Source organism: Dermacentor andersoni, chromosome 3 (assembly GCF_023375885.2).
Source record: "Dermacentor andersoni chromosome 3, qqDerAnde1_hic_scaffold, whole genome shotgun sequence".
Lineage (NCBI taxonomy): Eukaryota > Metazoa > Arthropoda > Arachnida > Ixodida > Ixodidae > Dermacentor > Dermacentor andersoni.
Genome location: NC_092816.1, coordinates 227064242 through 227084885, shown reverse-complemented (window position 1 = coordinate 227084885; position 20644 = coordinate 227064242). Strand labels below are relative to the sequence as shown.

At 46.6% G+C, this 20644-nt stretch overlaps 1 protein-coding gene across 2 annotated transcripts in view; it reads right to left on the bottom strand.

Moving 5' to 3' along the window:
* The window catches only part of LOC126536157 (DIS3-like exonuclease 2), a 330469-nt gene that overhangs the window by 47466 nt on the left and 262359 nt on the right, over nucleotides 1–20644 (bottom strand). For both annotated transcript variants that reach the window (XM_050183033.3, XM_050183050.3), the window contains one exon: nucleotides 1838–2077. In XM_050183033.3, coding sequence (XP_050038990.2) covers nucleotides 1838–2077 — 240 coding nt within the window. The remainder of the gene's footprint in view (nucleotides 1–1837; nucleotides 2078–20644) is intronic.

Here is a 20644-nt window from a genome sequence, read left to right as displayed (position 1 = left end):
ATCTCTAAGGTGTCAATAATATCCCAAACAGAGCCTTTATAATCGAGAAACTGAGGCAACTGATGGACATGATTAGAGACTTCCCCGGAACATTCAAGTACTTGCCCAATGACGAAAGCACTCCTCAGTTAAATTCCATCACTAGTACTCAACGACTTGTTGCAAAAGCCATCCTTGTATTGTATTCCAAGAGGAAGTAAAATGCTACTTGTCACGTTCTACTAACTTTTTAGAAGAAAGAACTAATTGAAATTATTCTTGACAACGATGCGGGCGGTCGAAATGTTTCGTTTTCCCACGTCCACGCTTTCGCGTTTCAGTAGTTTTGTTATCGCGTAATGCTGCACTGGTTTTGCTGGCCTGCGAAAATCACACAAACTGCAAGTAGCAGAGAATTCAACTTCCATGTGATGTCGCAGGATGCCCGAACAGTCTGTGCCACTTGACCAAAAAGCAGCTACAGTGGCGAATCCACCACTCTGTCTTGGCTCGGTACCGCCGTCTGTCGGGCGCTTTTAAGTCAGCAATTACAGCAAGGGGTGGTGATGGCGTATGCAACGTCACCACTCCCCCGGCTGGGTGGTGGGAGATTTGAATTTCGAAAAAGGTATTTGGACACTTCAGATGCAAATTTCTCGTAAACTAAGTATTTTGTTGGCACGAAACAAGCGTTGCAAGGTTACGGGAATGGTATTTAAAGATTCCATGTCGACATAGTATTTGCCTTTAACGTCCCTTTAACATGTTGGAACATCGTAATTACCTTGTCCACGGTAAAGAATTAGACTTGTAAGCCATTATACTAAACGCCCGCACTCGCCTCTTGACCTCGCAACAGAAGCAACGGTGTTTGTGCGATCACCAACACAGAGACGTCCACTTTTCGCCTGGATCTCTGGTACTCCTGTGGTCCCCGACTCGTCACATTGGCCTGTCAGAAAAACTCCTGTCTCGGTACATAGGCCCATATCGAGTCCTGCGTGCCATGACTCTGGTTCCGTATGAAATCGCCCCAGTCGGTAGCAGTGCCTCATCTGCCCCGAATTCCACTGACGTTGTGCATGCTGCATGCCTCAAGCCATATTACTCTCCAGTTATCACCGATATTTAGACGCACTGGGATGGTCCTTCTGTCGCCGGGGATAATGATACATGCATATTGTGTGTTTCTTGTAGACAATGCAGGCACGCGCCCCGATGAAGACGACGAATGCTCGCTGGCTCTCGAGCTGTTGGCTGAACTGGCCAGTGCTGCATTTATCTTTTGTAAATGTACTTTGTAAATAGTCTCCAGTTCTTCATCCTTCGTTTGCGTAACAATATTGTGTGTTCGGCTCATGCTAACTTGGAAAATTGAATAATTCCCACTAGCTGTCTGCCTTACTATGCAACTGCATGTGCCCACAAACTCACAGGCATTTAACCCTATGCCATCGCATTTCCTGTCCAGACATCGGCTCGCATTGAGGGTGGCGCTGCAAAAGAGGGCACCCTCACTGTCCGCAAGCCCTAGCTACTGAAAGGCCGGCTTTTCCGCATTGTTTAGATGCCCAGGGCCTAAGCATGCTTTACAGGCGAAATTTAGCCAAGCAACACATAATTGTCACAAAATTCAGCACGAAATCAGACACAGATTCTCAGCTTAGGCGGAAGGAACTGTTGATAACCGTATTTGCTACCACACAGCCAGCAATATAGTAAATTTGTTTCGGATATTCATTTCCAACCGAATATTGAAAAAAATTGTTTATTACCTACTTTTTGAATTGAATACAAATATTAAAGATAATATTTAAAATTTTTGAATATTTGCGCACCCTAAGAGGGCCCCACTCACCCGCTCCACGAGGTAGACGCTGGTTGCCCGCTTCCGGGCCACCTGGTCAAGCTGCGTTCCTGGCTGCACAAAGCGTGACACGTCAGCTATGTGCACGCCCACCTCCCACAGCTCCTGCTGATCGCCTTCAGGTACGACCAGCCGACGGCATGAAATGGCGTCGTCCAGATCCCGCGCCGTCTTTGGGTCTACGGTGAACACCAGCTCATCTCGGAAGTCTCGTCGTCCCGACAGCTCTTCCTAAAAAGCCATGGCACACCATGGGCCACTTCACAATGAGTTAAAAAACTACGATACAAGCACTCTAGCAGTCTGTACTAGACACGCTCAGCTCCAAATAATGCTGAGTATGGCTTAGGTTAAAGCCAGCTGGTAAACACAGATTTAGAACCATATAGCGTGATGAACAGACTTGTGCAAACAGACAGAAGAAGTAGCGCACCCATTTTTCTCGTAAACCCATATCAGTCTTCTCTTCATGCTGTAGGCTATACCTATTCAAAATGTTTGTTTTCAATCACACCACAGGGCCAATGAAGCATTTCTTACTCCCAATTTGCAAAACTTGTACCACTATGTACATACCTCACAGCCGCTTTATACAGTCAACTTTAGTTAAAGGGGCCTTTAATCACATTTCATTTAAAGGCTCAAAAATGCTTTGGAGCAAGTATGGTACCTGCGAGGAATATATTATAGAAAGCATTTTTTCAAACCGACCTACTACGGTAGACTTCCGTTAATTTGACTCTGCTTGCGATTGTCATTGCGATTGACTCTGCTTAATTTGAATTTTTTTGTTGTTAATTCGATCCAAGCCGAACATCCTGGCCAGTGCCCATGTATTTCCACGGGCCCAAAGTTTTGTTATTTCGATCCTAAAAGTGGCCTTTGCCGGAAAATTTGAAGTTGAATGAATGAATGTGTGTTGTTTAGTGGCACAAGGGCTAGGTATGGCCAAAGAGTGCCATGCCAGTGTTAGTGATTTCGCAGTGGAATGCAGAGTTCTATGAAGTTGATGTGACATGGCTGTAAAAAGGCCTAAAAATAGTCGCTGTAAAGTGCATAAAATCTATGTGTAATAAGATTATGGCGATGACTAATGACGAGTACTGTGAACCCTAAAGTGCACTGCGAAAAAATGATGTGCTATACAAAACATGTCAAATGCGAAAATTGGCTACAGCACTATGGCCTCGCCAGAGCCCTTGAAACACAAGGGCCTGGATGCATGTGCTATACTACTATCGCAGTGGCATCCTCTGAAGTGTGGGGATGCGCGACTCTCACGCGTCCCCTGATATGTTGGTTTTCCCGCACGACTCGCGTGGCCTGGCGCCCGCGGTGGTCGGAGTGGTCGAGGCGCAGTACGAGAGATGGCGCAAGTGTTGCGCTGCTAACGCCGCCGAAAGGCGGGGTTACTGGGGCGCCGAAAGACAAGGCGCTTCCTCTTTGGTTCGGGACAGGAAGCAGTACGGACGTGCCGTGCCGCGCGTGCGCCGATCCATGCTTCTGCGAGACCGTCTCGCGTGGCCGCCTTGGAACGCGCCACCGTTCACGTGACCGTACATGCGAACGACCAGGCGTTTGGATCCAGCATGGGGCGAACATATTCGCTCGCTATACGGTTGCGGTGAGTCGGACTTCTAGATTTGTCGCGCGCCCATCGGCATGTTTCGGGGATAGCAACTCGGCTAGCAGGCATTGATCTATGAAAGGTGCAATAAATGCTCTTGTGATTGTTTGCACTACTGTGTTGTTACTTTGTCCCAAGAGCACGGAGGAGAACCCCACAGAAGAGCGGAAGCACTTCTAATGTATATGGCTAAGACCATGTAAGACCACATCTTTCAGGAAACCTAGAACTGTTGGTATCAAAAACGGTTCTTGACCAAGAAACATTACAGGATGAAGAGGGATGTGCTGCTGGTATGCTAGGGGAAATGTTTCTTTCTCTCAGATTCGGCCTTCTGACACTCCAGAAGGACATGGAGGACGGTCAGCCTGTCACATCTACCACAGCTTGGAGATTCCTTTCCAGCAAGTAGGAAATTGTGGGTACCAAATGTGTGTCCTATTCTGAGACGACAAAATAGGATACCTGTTCGGTGGGACTTTGTTGCAGAGGACCAGAAACCTAACTATGGCTTTATCACGTGCATCTTATTATTTGTTTCCACGTCCCACAAGCGTTGCCAGCGGTTTCGCAGTTTTCTTTGTAAGAAAGGCCTCAGATCTGTGGCAGGGACCACACCTGTAGGTTTAAAAGCTTGCAATGCAATTGACGTGGCCATCTCGTGCGCGAGAACATTACCCTCGATGCCCCTATGGCCAGGTACCCAGCATATAATCCCACGCTGGTTAGATATACAGTCGATCTCGGATATATCGAATTATTGCCTATATCGAACAGTTGAAAAATCCCCTTAAGAATCCCATGCAAAAGTATAGCGCTATTGTTCGCGTATATAGAACTCCCGTCCACCGGCATATCGATGTATCGAACTCCCTGCTGAGCTGCGCCTCGGCAAGTGCGCTTCTCCCACCGCACCCCGCGCCTGCAAGTGCGCTTCTCCCATCGCATCCCATCCCCGCAAGTGCACTTCTCCTCACGAAGCTCTCGTGATGTTCCCGCGATCTCACGCGCGCCGCCCCGCACTCTGAGAAAGGGGCGTGTGGGTAAAAGGCGCGTGAAGACGAGCACTTGGAGTGCGATTGGGTGTGAAAGGGAAGCGGGAGGGAGAAACCACGCTGACCGCAGGCGACCATTTCCTGTGTTTTGGTTGGCTGACACTGCTGGCGCAGCGAGACGAACCAGGTCAGTGCAGCGTGGGCAGGCCCCGAACACTCTCAAGTTCAACAAATGGCCACGGAGGGCGAAAAAATAGACCACGCGGCGCTGCTAAATAAACAGACATAATACACCAATTAAAAAGGTTCCCCGTTGAGCGCATTATCTCCCGCTAGAGGCGCCGTAGTAAGTGCTATTTTAACCTACAAACTTTCTTTAACAATAACCGAAGTGTTTCTATTACATGACAAAGAGTACAAAATTGTCATTCCTAATTTTCATTGTACTCTTTATTACAAACGTTGCTTTTTGCCATTTTAAATGCAAAACAGCGCTCAGCATCATCGACCTCCCTCGTGACCTCTGGCCTGGATTTAAAATTTTTACCGGTATGTTCGCGTTGACGGCAGGTACGGATTCTTTGGTTCGTACATCGGTTGGTTATTTTGTGCTAAAACCAGTTTATTGCACTTTGATATCTGGCGTTATTTAACTTGGGGTGTAAGCCCAAAAGCTAGGTTTCAGTCGTGAGCCGTGTGGAACACGTCTGCATCGAAATGGGAGCCGGGTCCTGCTGCGACTGGGGACAGCAATACTGGTGAGTCGTTTAACATCGCTGCTTCAATCGGTATGTAATTTATTCGTCTCGTTAACTTACAGGCGCAGGCAAGTTATGGAACTAGATGCTGCATTACATATGGGCAGTCAGGACCCTCCGTTGCTGTTTCCGAAATAAACTTTCAGTTGCGAGGCCATCATTATACACACATTCACAAAAGAGAAAGCGATATCGGAACACGCGTCACACTTTTAATCTCGTTGTAGCTGTAGCCATGGGTGACTGAGTAGCCTTATCGACATATTTTTTTTTCGAGGCCGCCGGCAACTTCTTTTGTTCACAGAACCAAATAACCCTTTGATAAACTGAAGCTAATGTACTGAATTTTATGTATTAAACAGTTGCACGCATATTTCATCCATATTTCGTACCTGTTGGTTCCAAATGTTCTTGCTGTTCAGTTTGGGTTACCTCAGGACATTTTTGCAGTAGTGAAGCGGTGCATCACGTTCATGCACAAAAAGAATGCATCATTTCTAATAGCTTCATGTCTTTCATCTATTTGCTTGTGAAACCAGCAGTGTGATCCCTTCTAGTGTATAAATGAGCGCACAAAGGTTCTCATTTGTGATCTTAATAATACTTAAGCTGTTGATATGCATTGTAGTTATGCAGACATCAATTTTACAGAGAGTAACAATATTTATTTACCATGCTTCTTAGGCACCCTAGAACAAACAGTGCACATTTGCATGTGTTCTGTAGTCACAAACCATTACAATGTATATGTCGCACCTTTTCGCATTTTATATTGCAAAATTGTGCTTATTCAATTTCTGATGCAGTCAAAATTTCTGTTCCAGACATGCAGTAATGAGGACAGCACCAGTATAAAGCGACACACTCCATGCACTAAACAGAAGCTGCTGCCTGCCACAACAAGGTCATCGTGTGGACTTTGGCTGCTACTACAAGGTAAACAACACCTGGTTCATAAATAAATATGCTTGATATATGCTGTATTGGCCTGCTAGTATTGAGATACATGTAATTTGTTTGTAGCAGATGATATGAACGTTTGTTCATGTTTACATTTCCGCATAATTGGTTCAAACATAAAAGAAAACACTACATGAGTTTGGATAATCTCTGCGGTATCTCATGTGCCACTGTTCTGCCCCAACAGAGTCTGTGCCAAGTACATCTTGGTCATCACGGGAGCTCCCATCTACACCAACAAGAAGGGGCTGGAGCCGAATTTGCAAGACCACGAACAAAAAAGCCATTCCAGTATAATTTTGATGAGATATCAAGTCTACGGACGACTGTTTCAAGAGTGAAAAGAGCCTCCGCCATCATTCCACCAGCACGGGTATTGGCCGAGTCATCCAGGTACCTCAACAACAAAAATTATGCGTCTTCAGATGTACCTGCAACCTCTGAACAAGCACAGACGATGCTGGCCAAGAGTGTTCCATCAGCTTGCCCTTCCTTAGTGAGCTTCGTGGCCTTGCCAATTCGTGCCAAGTATAATTTTGTTTCAATGAATGCAAGCTTTTTCATTGCACATTTTTGTTAGAGATCATTCCTCTTTCTCATCTAAACATTAAAGGTCAACCGATTCTTTGCTCATATTTAATACCAGTCCCTGTCTAGAAGCAAACATATCTGTAGCAGTATTTTCTAGTGTATCTTGCCATGTGCAATTCCTCTCCTGAAATAACTGATGCGGCATTGGCTTGTGTCTAGCATTAACATTTACAATGTGTGCTATGTAGCATTTAACTTTTCTTAATGTTTTTGGCTTTCAGTGCTTGCAAGGTTGAGTGGCTTCTTTCTTGAATGCAAGCTTTCTCATTCCCATATTGAATTCCTAGTCTCGTTCAGGATGGCTATTCTTGCTTGACAGCCTGTGTTTTTGTGCAAGCTACATTGAAGTGATTGATTGCAGAATCTGGTTTCACTGCTGTCCAAATTGGTACTAGTCACCGTGTTACATTTCTCATATGTGGGAGCCTGGTCAGTTGCATTGGGAAACAGTCTCTCAAGGCAAGCACTTGCTCCTAGTCTGCACAGTGACATAGGCTGCGAATTTACACACACCGTGGTTGGTGCTCCCCGTTCCATCCTTTCCTGCTGCTGCCGTGTGCAAATTTTGCTTGTGGCCTTCCATAATTTGGCATCAACAGAGACCTCATACATGATTACATGGTTCTAAGTGTATGAAGTTGATATCCACATGTGTGGAAAGGCCTGCAAAAGTGGCTGCAAAATTGTGATGTCCACAAAATCGACCATGCCCATATTTAGAGAATGTGGGGCACCAAGTGTGAGTTACACATCAGCGGCATGCGAAAGAACAAAAAGAAACATGCAGGTTGGAAAGGCAGTAACACTAAAATGCCGGGCACTCCATGTCACTGTATTGGCTGCGGCAGCAGATGCTTGCATCACCCGATTGCATCGCAATGCAAGTTGCTCATCTTCAACGGCGACTGTCGGTGCAAACACGTAGGACACGCTGTCCAATCTGCTTGCGCTGCTGGTTGCTTGTTACCAGACTACCATGTGCGACGAAGGCAAGCACTATGCCTACAGTCGGACGATTGAATGTGCCGCAAGCCACATGTGCTGGTGTATGCTCGCTGTTGTCATGTGGATCGTAGCCAATGTATAAATTGAGCATTATGTTAGAGTATCTGAAGTGATTTGATTGCAGAGTCTTGTTTCAGTGTTGTCCCACTTAGTCATAGTTGCCGTGTTACATTTCTCGGATGTGGCGGACTGGTCAGTTGCATTAGCCAACGGCCTCTCGAGGTAAGCACCTGCTCCTGCAGTCCACACAGCGACACAAACTCCCTGTTTACATGTACTGCGACTGGTGCTCATTGTTTGTCCTTTCCTGCTGCAGCCGTGGGTAAAGTGTGCTTGTGACCTTCTTTGGCTGCGATTTGGCGTGTACGGAGACTCATACATGATTACATGGTTTGAAGTGTACGATATCCACATGGGTGGAAAGGCCTGCAAAATGGCGATTCCCACAAAACGGACCATGTCCATATTGAGAGCAGGTGGGGCACCAAGTGTGAGCGACACATTAGCGGCCACCGAAAGAACAAAAAGAAACGTGCACGTAGGAAAGGAGGTAACGCTGGAATGCCGGGTAATTCATGTCGCTGTGTTGGCTATGGCAGCAGGTGCCTGCGTCACCCGATTTATTCGCAGTGCAAGTTACGGCGACTGTCAATGCAAACAGGTGGGGCACTGTCCGATCTGCTTGCGCTGCTGGTTGTCACTCGTTACTAGACCGACATGTGCGACGTAGGCAAGCACTGTGCCTGAGATCGGATAGCTCAATGTGCTGTATGCGACCTGTAGTGTGTGAATGCCCACTGTTGTCATGTGGATCTTAGCCAATGTACAGTGTATTGTCTGAACCTTATGCGGTGATTAAGTGCAGAGTCTAATTTGATAATGGTCACCGTGTTATGTTTCTTCAATGTGGCGACCTGGTCAGCTGCATGGGCAACAGTTTCCCGAGGTAACCGTCTGCTCCTGCAGTCCACACAGCGACGAAGACTCCCAATTTACATGCACCGTAATTGGTGCTCTCCCCATTCGACCTTTCCTGCTGCAGCCGCGGGCAAATTATGCTTTTGGGCCTTCATCGGCCGTGATGTGGCCCATATTGAGAATATGGGGCACCAAGTATGAGTTACACATTAGTAGCCCCCGAAAGAACAAAAAGAAACGTGCAGGTTGAAAATGAGGTAACGCTAAAATGCCGACTAGTCCATGTCGCTGTGTTGGTTGCGGCAGCAGATGCCTTGCATCACCCAATTGCTTCGCAATGCAAGTTACGGCGACTGTCGATGCAAACAGGTGGTGCACTGCCCAATTTATTTGCGCTACTGATTGTTGCTCGTTACCATATCGCCATGTGCAACGACGAAAGTGAGCAGTTTACGAGCTCGCATTAACAGCTTCAGCGTATCTCGAAATGCAAATTTTATTTCTGCTCTCGTACGAGAAGGTGCACTGCTTTTCTTTTGCCAATAAAGTCGCACGTCCTGTTCACTCACTTGTGGCTTGTTTGTATGGGCGTCAGTAGAGGCTCTTTAGTCTCCTGGCAATTAAAACACGGCAGCTGAGGCATGCCGCAATGCCAGCAAGGCGAGCACGGCGCACACCCAGCATATGCCACCGGAGTAAAGCGGCCATATTGGATACTGCACTAAAAAAAAAAAGCATTTCCGCTTCCTGTTGAAGCAGCGCCATCTGTCGGGCCCTGCGCTAAGTTCCATGCACTGCCGCTTCTTATTTTCGAACCACTGTGGAAGGTACAGTTTCCCTTCTCTAAAGTTGTTTCTTTATTCTATGGCGTGGGCTTGTGGTAGTGTGGAGACGTGGAACGGTGCATCTTTCGATTCGCTTTGTTCCTTTTGTTCACGAGGCAAACGCGAAGGCTTGAGACTCGTGTGGTGGAGTGCATTTTTCTTTCTGCTTTTGGCACGTGTTCCGGAGCCACGGCCGCGAAAAAACGCAAGAATTTGGATTTTTCAACAAAGGCACACATCATTCGACGGGTGGAGGCTGGCGAGAAAAAGTCGTCAGTCGCCGCGCCGTTCGGAATTCCTCGCAACACCCCGAGCACGATCCTCAAGAACAAAGCCGATGTTAAGCTGAAGGCAGTGCAGTCCAGCGGTAGCTGCAGACAACAGATGTCTTGACAGTGAAGATGATGACGCTGGATGCCTGGACAGCGAATTTCGCTAGCTCTCGGCATTCCCAGGCGGCGTTACAGCACGCGATTTTGTCAGCGCTGATGCGAAGATTGTGGCTGACATCATGGGTGACGAGGACGCAAACTCGAGCAACGGCAAAGGTTCCGACGAAGAGGACCAACCACCATGGACGCAGCTGAACCAGCTTTCAGCGTCATTCGCCGCTGTTGTGGCACAATGGAAGGAGCTGGCCTTTCTCATTTGGACACTGTCAACAAGCTTGAGGATAGCTTAATGAACTTGATGGTGCAGAAGAAAAAGCAAGCAAAGGTCAAAAATTTGTTTCTTCCGAAATAAAGTGATCTGGTCATCGCGCTGTGTGTTTGTTTACGCGCCTTGGAGGCACAGATCGGCAATTTCCCGTTAGTCACAACATCAGGAAACTGCCTTGAGATGTGTCAAGTTGTTAGAGAAGCTTTTGATGTGCATATTTTATATTTCGAATTATTGATATATCGAACTATTTCACGATCCCCTTCGAGTTCAATATATCCGCGATCGACGGTATATGCTTTACACAGGATGGAATAAAGTTCATATGAAGTACTGGATTTTTGTGCTTACAGAGAGACATCAAGGCCTTCACGACGTTTAGGGAGTCTGTATATATAAGTACTTCTTGTAGTTCTGATTTTCTTATATGCTTCACAGCCAACAATAGTGCGTAGGCCTCGGCCGTAAAGATACTTGTTTTCGGATAGAGTACATCGAATTCCGTGAAGGATGGACCAAATGGCTGCGTAGGACACCCCGGCATTTGACTTCAAAGCATCTGTGTAGAACTCTGTGCAGCAGCGCATGTACTGGAGTTCTGGGAAATGCATTCGGATTTCGAACTCTGGTGTATGCTTTGTAACATCTAGAAAGGATATGTCACATTCTACCACCTGCCACTCCCAAGGAGGTTGGTTGGATGCATTAAGCAATGCTCAAGGAGTGGGACATGCATTTCATTGCTAAGCTCCCTCACATGCAAAGAGAAAGGCCGTCTTAGAGGGACGATTACGGAAAAGTGTAGCACACATCATATCATTAACGGTATTAAATCGTAAATATTCATGATTAGAGTGTATTTTGAGAAAATGTGTGAGGCTGATTTAAGTTCTCTACAGATGGAGTGACCATCATTTGATTCTGCATATAAGCTTTCAATCGGGCTTGTCCTGCAAGCGCCAGTGGCTAAGCGGATACCTAGACGGTGGACAAGATCTAGCATCTTTAACCCGCTCGGGGTGGCAGAGTTATATATGATGGCACCATAGTCCAATGGTGGTCGAATTAGGCTGCTATAAAGACTCATGAAACACTTCCTGTCGGTAACCCATTTTGTGCAGGATAGAATTTTCAGTAAGTTCATTGTTTTTAGACATCTTTCTTTAACATATTCAATGTGTGGAATGAAAGTAAGCCTGGAGTCAAGTATAATACTTAGAAATTATGGTCTTTGTTGACAGGTATTTGTTGTCCATACAGTGCTACACAAAGATCTGGAACCAGGCCTCTCTTTCTTGTAAAAAGAATACGAAGGCTTTTGTGTGGGTTGATTTTAAATCCGTTTTTGTCAGCCCACTTGGACACCTTGTTCAAGCCCTGCTGTACCTGCCTCTCTCATACTGCAAGGCTACTGTATTTGAAGCCTATTTGAATGTCGTCCACGTAGACGGAATAAAAAATGGCTGGTGGTAATGAAGCACGAAGCGTGTTTATCTTCACAATAAAGAGCATGCAGCTAAGCACGCCACCCAGGGGTACACCAGATCCTTGTATAAAAGAAGATATGTGGAAGATACAATTCGACAAATAGCTTTCTATTATGTTTAGCATCTTTCCACTAATGCCCATTCCCGACAAGCCTCGCAAGATCCCGTAAGGCCACGTTGTGTCATACACCTTATCCATATTAAGAAATATCAATAAGAAAAACTTTATCTACAAATGCACCGCGGATATATCCTTCAATGTGCACAAGATGATCATTTGTGGACCGCCCTTCTCTGAAGCCACACTGATACGGATGAAGCATATTGTTGAGTTCAAGGAAACGCACAAGTCTACAATTGATTATTTTTTTCAAAAAGCTTACACAGGCAACTTGTAAGAGCTATCAGGCGATAACTTACCACCAAGGAAGGGTCTTTATCATGCTTCAAAGCAGGGACCACAATCGCTTCTTTCCACGTGGATGGAAGGTATCCGGCAGCCCAAATAGTGTTGAAAAGTGCAAGTATTGTAACTTATGTGTCAGTGGGTAAGTTTTTGATCATGTCACACATGACTCTGTCAGGTCCCGTTGCAGAGCTCTTGAATGTGATCAAGGCAGCTCTCAACTCGGCAATACTGGAAGGCCAGTTATACGGTCTGTTCTGTCTGCGTTTACATACGACTGGCTTACATCCTTGTACTTGTTTGTATTTAAGGAAGGATTGAGAATAATGGATTAAGCTTGACACATGCTCAAAGTGCTCCCCAAAAGAGTCTGCTTGGTCTTGCAAGGTATCCCCTTGCTCGTTCACCAGAAGCAACGAATGAATTTGTTGTCGTTTTAGCAGCTTTCTTAAGCCATTCCACATTTTCGCCTCCTGTGTGTATAAATTATTACCCAAGAGAAACGTCACCCAGCTTTCTCTCTTTGCCTGACACCGTGTCCGCCTTCCCTGTGATTCCTTTTTTTTTTAAATTGAATTAGATTTTCGGTGTTTGGCAATCTGCACAATACGCCCCATGCCTTATTCTGCCTCTTTCGCACCTCTCTACAGTCTTCGTTCCAGCAGGGAACATGTCTTGTAACTGAACCACCATTCATTTGCGGGATAAATCTTTCGGCTGCATCAATAATAAAAACAGTAAAATATACAACAGCATCATCTATGTTAAAATTGTTTATAAAATCTTGTGGTAGATAAGTAGATTTTTTAGAATGCACCCAGTCTGCCAATGCTAATTTCCATTGAGGAATGTGAGGCGGGTTTTCATGCAGAGTTACAAGATGTAAAGTTACAGCAAAGTGGTCACTTCAATAAAGTTTATTGATGACGTTCCTTTCCAAGTGAAGCAGAACAGAAGAAGAGCCAATTGCTAGAACTATCGATGAATAACTTTTGTGCTGGCCGCTGTAATGGGTCAGCTCCATCTTATTAAACAGGCAGGCACTAGAGCTCAGAAGAAAATTTTCAATTAATCGACCTCTCGTGTCGCACCGTGAGTCTCCCCACATCGTTTTATGGGCATTAAAATCACCCTTGCTAGTGGGTCCGGAAGATGTAGGGGGTCCGGAAGGTGGTCGATATGGTTATAGAAATCGCTTTTGCTGAGATGATAGTTAGGGGGTATGTGTACAGAACACACAGTGACCAGTTTATTAAATACGATTGCCTGAACTGACGCCACCTCGGTGTCTGAATGGCGATGTGTGAGCTACAGACTTGTTGGTTGCTATTGCTACACAACTGGAGGTGTTAGCCTCGCCGCGGTCTTTTCGGAAGATGGTGTAGTTGCAAGGAAAATTAGTGTTTGTAGGGTTCAGATTTGTCTCTTGAACACACAGCAACCTTCGTTTATGTTTGTGGCGTCACCATTGGCTCATTGCATGTGGGCCAGACAGCCACCGGAAGCTGTTGTGTCGCTGCGCCCTAACGCATCACATTGGCAAAAGTGTTCTTGGGCAGGTAGGATACCCGCCTGCATGCCTCCTTGAAACTTATGTTTTTCCTTTACTTTGTTACAATTTTCTTTTCTTTTTTCCAGGATGGGCATGACTGTAAATACGCGGCGTGCTCGCCATGACAGTTTACACAGTGCAGAGAGTTCTCTCAAAATTCAGAGATGTGTTCATGGGCACTGCATTTTGCACCAGTTTGGCAGCCTCGGCAGCTCTGCGAGCTGTGGCCGAAACACTGGCATTTAAAATATCAGAGGGGATTTGGTACGTATGGCCTAATGCGAAGCTTGATGTACCAGGCCTCAATGGACTCAAGCAGGACACTTGTGCCGAAGGTGAGTATAAGGTGCTTGGACTGGATTTCTTTGCTGTCTCGCCTCATCATAATTCTTCTGACATTGATAGCATTTTGCTCACTGAAGCCCTAGAAGAGTTCAGATTGAGTCAGCTCGAGCAAATCATCATCCAAGACAATGCCGCGAGTGGTGTTCATGGTACGGTGCAGTGTTATTGTTACTTGGGCCTCCCCAAATGATACTAGTTTGGGCAGTTTCTCATAATTGCTTGTGATCGCGGAGCTCAAAGAGGAGATCAGCGCTTGGCATCCTCGAAGCCTCATAACCTGGACCAAAAACTTCAGTCAAAGACTTTGAAACAAGGAAAGGTCAAATGGTTTGCACTGGTTTGTCTGGTTTTTCCGAGTGAATTACATGGAAACGGGGGGAAATTGTGGACTTAGCGTCTGAAAAACTGGAAGGCATCTTCAGTGCACCCTCGTTTCTGAGGGCAATCAGAGAGCTTAGGGAAAGCATTCTCCATAAGTATAGATAAGGTTTTCGGCAGCGATGCCAACCACCCACCATGGAGCCCCACAGGGGGACGTGACAGAAGTTCCTGCAAAGGAAGACTTGCCAATGCCAGCTGTACATCACTGCTATAACCAAATACAGCATAACCAAGACTGGCTAGCCACAGAAGGTCAACCATTGGTGCCGGGAAACTCAGAAATGAAAAGTGAACAGAGGACAAGAAAGGTTAAAAGGCGAGGGAGAAAGACAAAGATTGAAGAGGAGGACAGGAAAAGGAGACTGCTCATTTCCTCCAGGTGGGTCAGTCTGCAGGTGCCGTCTATGTGAACCAAAGGCCAAAGAGGTGTGTTGCCTTCGCCTTAAAGGTTCTCAGGATCTCCCTTTCACCAAACACGGCTAAGCCACACACGGCTACGCGCGGGAGAGTCCAACCCTTATCCTCTAGGGTACGTGGTGTCGCAACACACCAAACGACTGCTGACGCCGCTGCCCCTGCGCGGTAATTTGAACTTGGCACCTGACCCCAACAAGTACCCCGATAGTGAGCGCTTTAATCGCAGCGTCTGTCTCAGCGGAGCGTAGGGGACAGTGAATGCATCAAGCATATGCCAACTCTCGTCAAAAACACCTATTTTCGGCGCACCCTAAGAAGATTTATTTACTCAATTTTAATGCGAACCTTTTAAGTTTTTCTTTTAAAGAAAATTGGGCCAAAAATTGCCCGTACGATGCAGTCGGTCACGAAAATTAAAACCACCTTCGTAACAATCACATACTCTGCCGCATAGCACGAGACACATGGTGTGATTTTCCATGCGATCTGTCGTACGGCACGTCGTGTGTGACTTGCCACATGTGGCGATTCAGGACACATGGTACGAATGAGCGAGCGGCGGGTAGCTCCGCCCAGAACCGGCGCCCCTGCGTGGAAGTTCGCAATGCTGCGTAACTTCGAACAGAAAGTGAAAGCAAATGTATTTGCACAGGTATCTTGTTTGAAACAAACGATGACAGTATAAACATGTCTATGCGAGCACTGTAGTGTTTCCTTCCGCAAGGCCGCGTTAGCAGTATCGGCTCCGTTGACAGCCGCCAATGGCTAGGAGCCGGCAGACATAGCTCGCTCGGTCATCGCATCCGACACCGGTGGCGCTTGTGACACGATCGCTTGCAGCTCGTATAACAAAGCACCTATGTTAGTCAGCACAATGTGTACACAGTTATGTCACACTTAAATTGCAGCACATTTGATTTCACTGGCGCCGACAGAAGCGAATGAGCATGCCAGGCGAGCTTGAGATCGCTGGGAGACGGTGTAGGCCTAGCTCGCCGGCCGTCTATCCGAGGCCAAGAGCCCTTGCGATGCGTCCGCAGCTCGTAATAAAGCGCCTAAATTTGTCAGCACAATCAATGCCTGAACATTTATGCTTCTCTTAAGTGTAAATGCGGTTAGTTTTCCTGGTGCCGTTAGCTGCGATGAGTAAACACGCCAGTCAGGCGAGCCGCTTCATATAGACGATTGCTGGCGCGTCTGCGCTGACCGCGTCCGAGTAGAAATCACGCCAATGATTTACAATTTCGCAGAACGTTTTATAACACGCACTCTTTCGAGGTCACTTTATTCTAGAAGTTATTTCGTGTCAGAAACAAATTGTAGCCGATTTATGTGCCGCCGTCAGCGGCGAAAGGGGCCCGCGCTTCGACCAGGGAGAAAAAAAAAAAAACACACGATCGGAGCGCCGAGGCACCCGCTCGCCGGCCCCGCCCCGCCTTGCCGAGTCTACTATGTGGCTATGACGTTCACGCTACCGGCGCTGTCATTGGCTGCGGTCGCCCGACCGATGCGGCAGTCGCACGACAATATTCAGCAAGTTGGTCACATGCGCGATTCGGCGCAGCGTGCGCTGGATTTGGTTGAGAACCTGTTGAGTGCGGCTGCCGATGCGAATGGTCGTACGACCGACGGCACCCAAAATCGCACCATGTGTCTCGAACAGTTGTGTACTGCAGCAAAGTTGACTAAAAACCATGTGGCGAAGCTGATTTAAGAAAAAAAGAGCGCAATTGTGCAAAAATCTTGGTAAGAAGTCAGGTGCGCATTACATTTCTACTCTCATCAGCAGCTTTAATGTGATTTCTACGGCAGTTTACTATTTTGGACAAATACATAGTGGGCAGCATTTGATTCGGAGGCCTGCTAGAATAGGGCAAATACTGCCAAGTGAATCAGTGGTGTGTTTTGGCATTTTTTCTTCATCTCGTTTAATTCGATCCACCAGACAATTTGATCAATTTTGTCGGTTCCATCAGGGCTGACTTATCGGAAGTCGAATGTACGAGCTTACATAATTAGACTGCGCTTTCTACCTTCCCCATTTGCCCTCAATGCCCTCCATTCTGAAGAAGCGCTGGTGGTGACAGAGTGGCGATGCCCAGTATAAGAAGTTACGGCGAGCAAAGTATGTCGCAGCACCTCGTGGTGGCTGTGGTATTTATGCCAAGCGGAGGCGACTGGCAGGTGGGGGGCCATGCCATGTGGCGTGTGCTGTTCTGCATGGACGATGGGAGGCAAATCCAGCCTGGAGAGTGCTCAATACGAAGTTCAGTATGTGCCTAGCTAGGAGCAGCAAGAGCACAGTGGCGTGTGTCTCTTATAGATGCTAACCGCCATTCCTCGCGAGGCACGGCAGGCACAGTGTACGTGTAGTCTGGGCCTAAGTTTTGTGTAGTTAGAGGCTAGTTGAGTGTCCCACGCTTATCCAAATAAGCAAGACCCGGCGGCTATGACACTGATAAGCAATGGTGTCCGAGTTTCATTCCTATGGGGGCAGGCGCGGTGGAGCATGAGCAGACGATCGTCGGTTCACGCTTCTCGATTGATGTCGGCTATTGACCAATAGCAGCTGTCTATGAAAATCATGATGAAGCAGGCGAGGAGAAGGCTTTTTTTAAAAACGAGAGCGTCAGAAAAAGGCGACTGCACACTCCCCTGTGAGCCCCATGCACTGCGCTTGAGTGCAAAATTTGCCCGAGATTTTCACAGCAGAATGTGTTTTTTCACAAAGCTTGAGGGGTGGTTCAGGAGACTTTTAATTCAGTCATGACAAGGCAGACGATATTGATACAATTATCTAGCGGGTTGAATTAAACATGAAGCAGAATTAAACACTAAAAAACACTACTGATACAGTTGGAACTATTCTCCCGAATGTCAACTGCCATTATCAAGAACATTGTCCAGCGGTTTCCCAAAATGCACCTGACTAAAACTTTAAAATGGCAGCTGAGGTGGAAAATGTTTTCTTCAAACAATAAAGCAAAACAAAACAAGAAAGTTATACAGTGTCCTTGCAATCTGTGCTCTACGTGGAACAAGGCAGGCTATATTATAACACTCTCTCAGTCATGATACGAAGTGCCTAAGTTGCACAAGAGACCCTACGTTTTTCACTTCCAGGGGGCACAGAAAAATAACTATATGAAATTTTGATGAACTAAAAATATATGAAAAAAACCAGAGCTTATAGGAGCTGTCCGAGCACCCGACGGCCCCACAACACGTCGGCATTCTTGCAACAGCTCAAGTTGTATGTGAAACGAGCAAGCATGCCGAGAGAGACACTCATCAACTTGCACATGTTTCAGCGACCGATGCACCTGGGCACCTAGGCGCAACTGAGAGATCAGCTGTCGTGTACGGTTCCGGGCCTTTCGCCATATCTGCATCACTACCTCTCACCACCAGATACATGCGTCGTCTGCTTAGGCGCTATGTAAAGGCTGCTCATAAGAAAATGAGACAATTACTAGCCCTGCAGCTTTGCCAAGATTACATTAGTAGTATGCTCTACACATTTATAGCCAATTTATCCCAAGTGAAGTTCTGTTGCAATTGGCCTTTGAAGTGTTTAATTTCGAATAAGCTCGATGGCATGGAAGACTACGATTCTCGGGCGATCACTTTCAGAGATAGTTTCACTCGTCCCGGCACTGAACTCCTCAAAGTATACAGCCAACAGCACTCTTGGCACTGTGCGAAGATTGAATTTTGGCACAGCGACAGAAACGTTTGTTGGGGATGCATTCGGTGCTGACTGACACAAAATTTTTTGCAAGTGAGACTATCTCAAGAATACCACCCAAGAAATGCTCTGCCTCCTTCTCGGATAAGTGAAGAGAACTTGTTTCCGAACTGTGATTACTTGAATAAAGGTACTATGTATTTTTATGTTCATCTCGTGGTTATCTCGCCTTACTTCTTTTTTTTCCCGCGTGACTGAAAAGTCGACCCATGCATTACAATCATGTTGCATATAAATAACTACGGTACTTTCTTGTATTCGGGCCGTAAATGCCCAGTAAAGGTTCTTGCAACTTGCAAAGTTTGGTGTTTGGCTATGTTTTAACATTAGACATTTCTTTTAACTGCGCAAAAAATGAGGACACATGAAAGAAACACACACCACACCACGAGCACAGTTTAGTAGGACGTTCTGGTGGGCTAGTTGGTTCATAGCTTTCGATGTTTCTTTTAACTGCGTGAAAAACGAGGACACACGAAATAAACACGCACCCCACCACAAACGCAGTTTTTTTTTCAGTAGGACGTTCTGGCAGGCTAGTTCGTTCATAGCTTCAGACGTTCTTTTAAAGGGCAACTCTGGCGATTTTTTGATGTCCAGTGATGTTAATAAAATCTTCAATACGTGTTCATTTTTTGCATCCTGATTATCTGTGGCAAACTATATGGCTGCAAGTCATTTAGTTTTCTCAAAATGAATTTTAAAGATTGGCTGCGTTCCCAACTCATGACTTTCTACTGGCCACCCTGTGCTCATGACATCAGAGACAACACCCTGCTGTCGCTGCAATCGTCGCTTAAATCACTGCTGTCTAGTTCGGAAACCCTGTAAAAGCTGCCTGTGTCATCAGGAGCCATCATCAGCTTCGCTTCTTTGGTGTTAGCGTCACGTGTACTGCATGTTTAGCATGCGTTCTGCAATTTTACATTTTGGTAGTAGGATCGGACGTCATTGACTCATCGTGACGTTACACGAAACAGCAGCCCGTTTTGGTTTCAGTATCTTGTTTATTGGTTATTTAAAATTACTGATGAAGTTCTAAGCAAATTGAACCACCTTACCGGTGACAGGACTGTCAATGCCATGTGAAAATGACAATATCTTAATATGGTTAAAACAATGTTGGAGTTGCCCTTTAACTGCGCAAGAAACGAGGTCACACGCATGGAACACACACCACACCATGAGCGCAGTTTTTTTACTAGGAGATTCTGGTGGGCTAGTTGGTTCATAACTTTGAGTGTTGTGGGAATTGGGTGGTTCCCCAGTCCACGCCAGCATGCCCCAGTACTGGTCAGCCGTGCCGAAGAGTGCCCAGCTGAGCCTTGAACCACCTCTATGCTCACGAGTCAATTTGTCCTCTACTTCGACTGCTGGCTCCGATGCCGCAGTTCCGATGAAGCCAGTGGCTCTAATAAAGATGATGGCAAGGTTGATATACTGCACCTCCCTCTGCAAAGCCGGTGATGGGACTGGCCCACAGTGGCTTGCAGCGACAGCACCACACCCCTGGTGGTGGGCGAACCTTGCAGACTGCAGCACCGAATGATGATCAGCGGAGCAGGCAACATTCGAGTTACCAAGGTCTTCCAGGAACCCCCAAGGCCCTAAACCTGGCTGGCTTTGCGGACGTACGCTTTGCAAAGAAGCGGCAGACCAGGTGATGGAGCCTCTGAGTTGTCGAGGTCTTGCAGAAACCAGAAGGCCCTAAACCATACCCAGAGGAGGTTAAGGAGAAAGACCAGACCTGGTCTGGTCTTCCTCCTTAACCTCGTTCTGATGAGTGCACGTGGCAGGTTGCCGGAAGTAACAGCTGCCTGCTCACTGCCAGTCCCCCGCACAGAGACCACACAACACCGCACCATGCTGTTAACAGGAAGGGAAGATCGCAGATGATGATGATCCATCGCTCGAACAGTGCTGCTTCCACTATCGTTGGCAACTGACTTCAAGCGTCCACGGCATTCTCATCCTATCCGTCGTTGAACTACTTTTATTCAGAATCATCGTCATTGTCCTCTTCACGCGGTTGTCACGAGTTGGGGCTGAGGAACTGTGCCAGAGTACGACACTTCACCCTCCTCGGGCTCAAATGAGGACAATGCGCCGCTCTTGTTCTTGGCT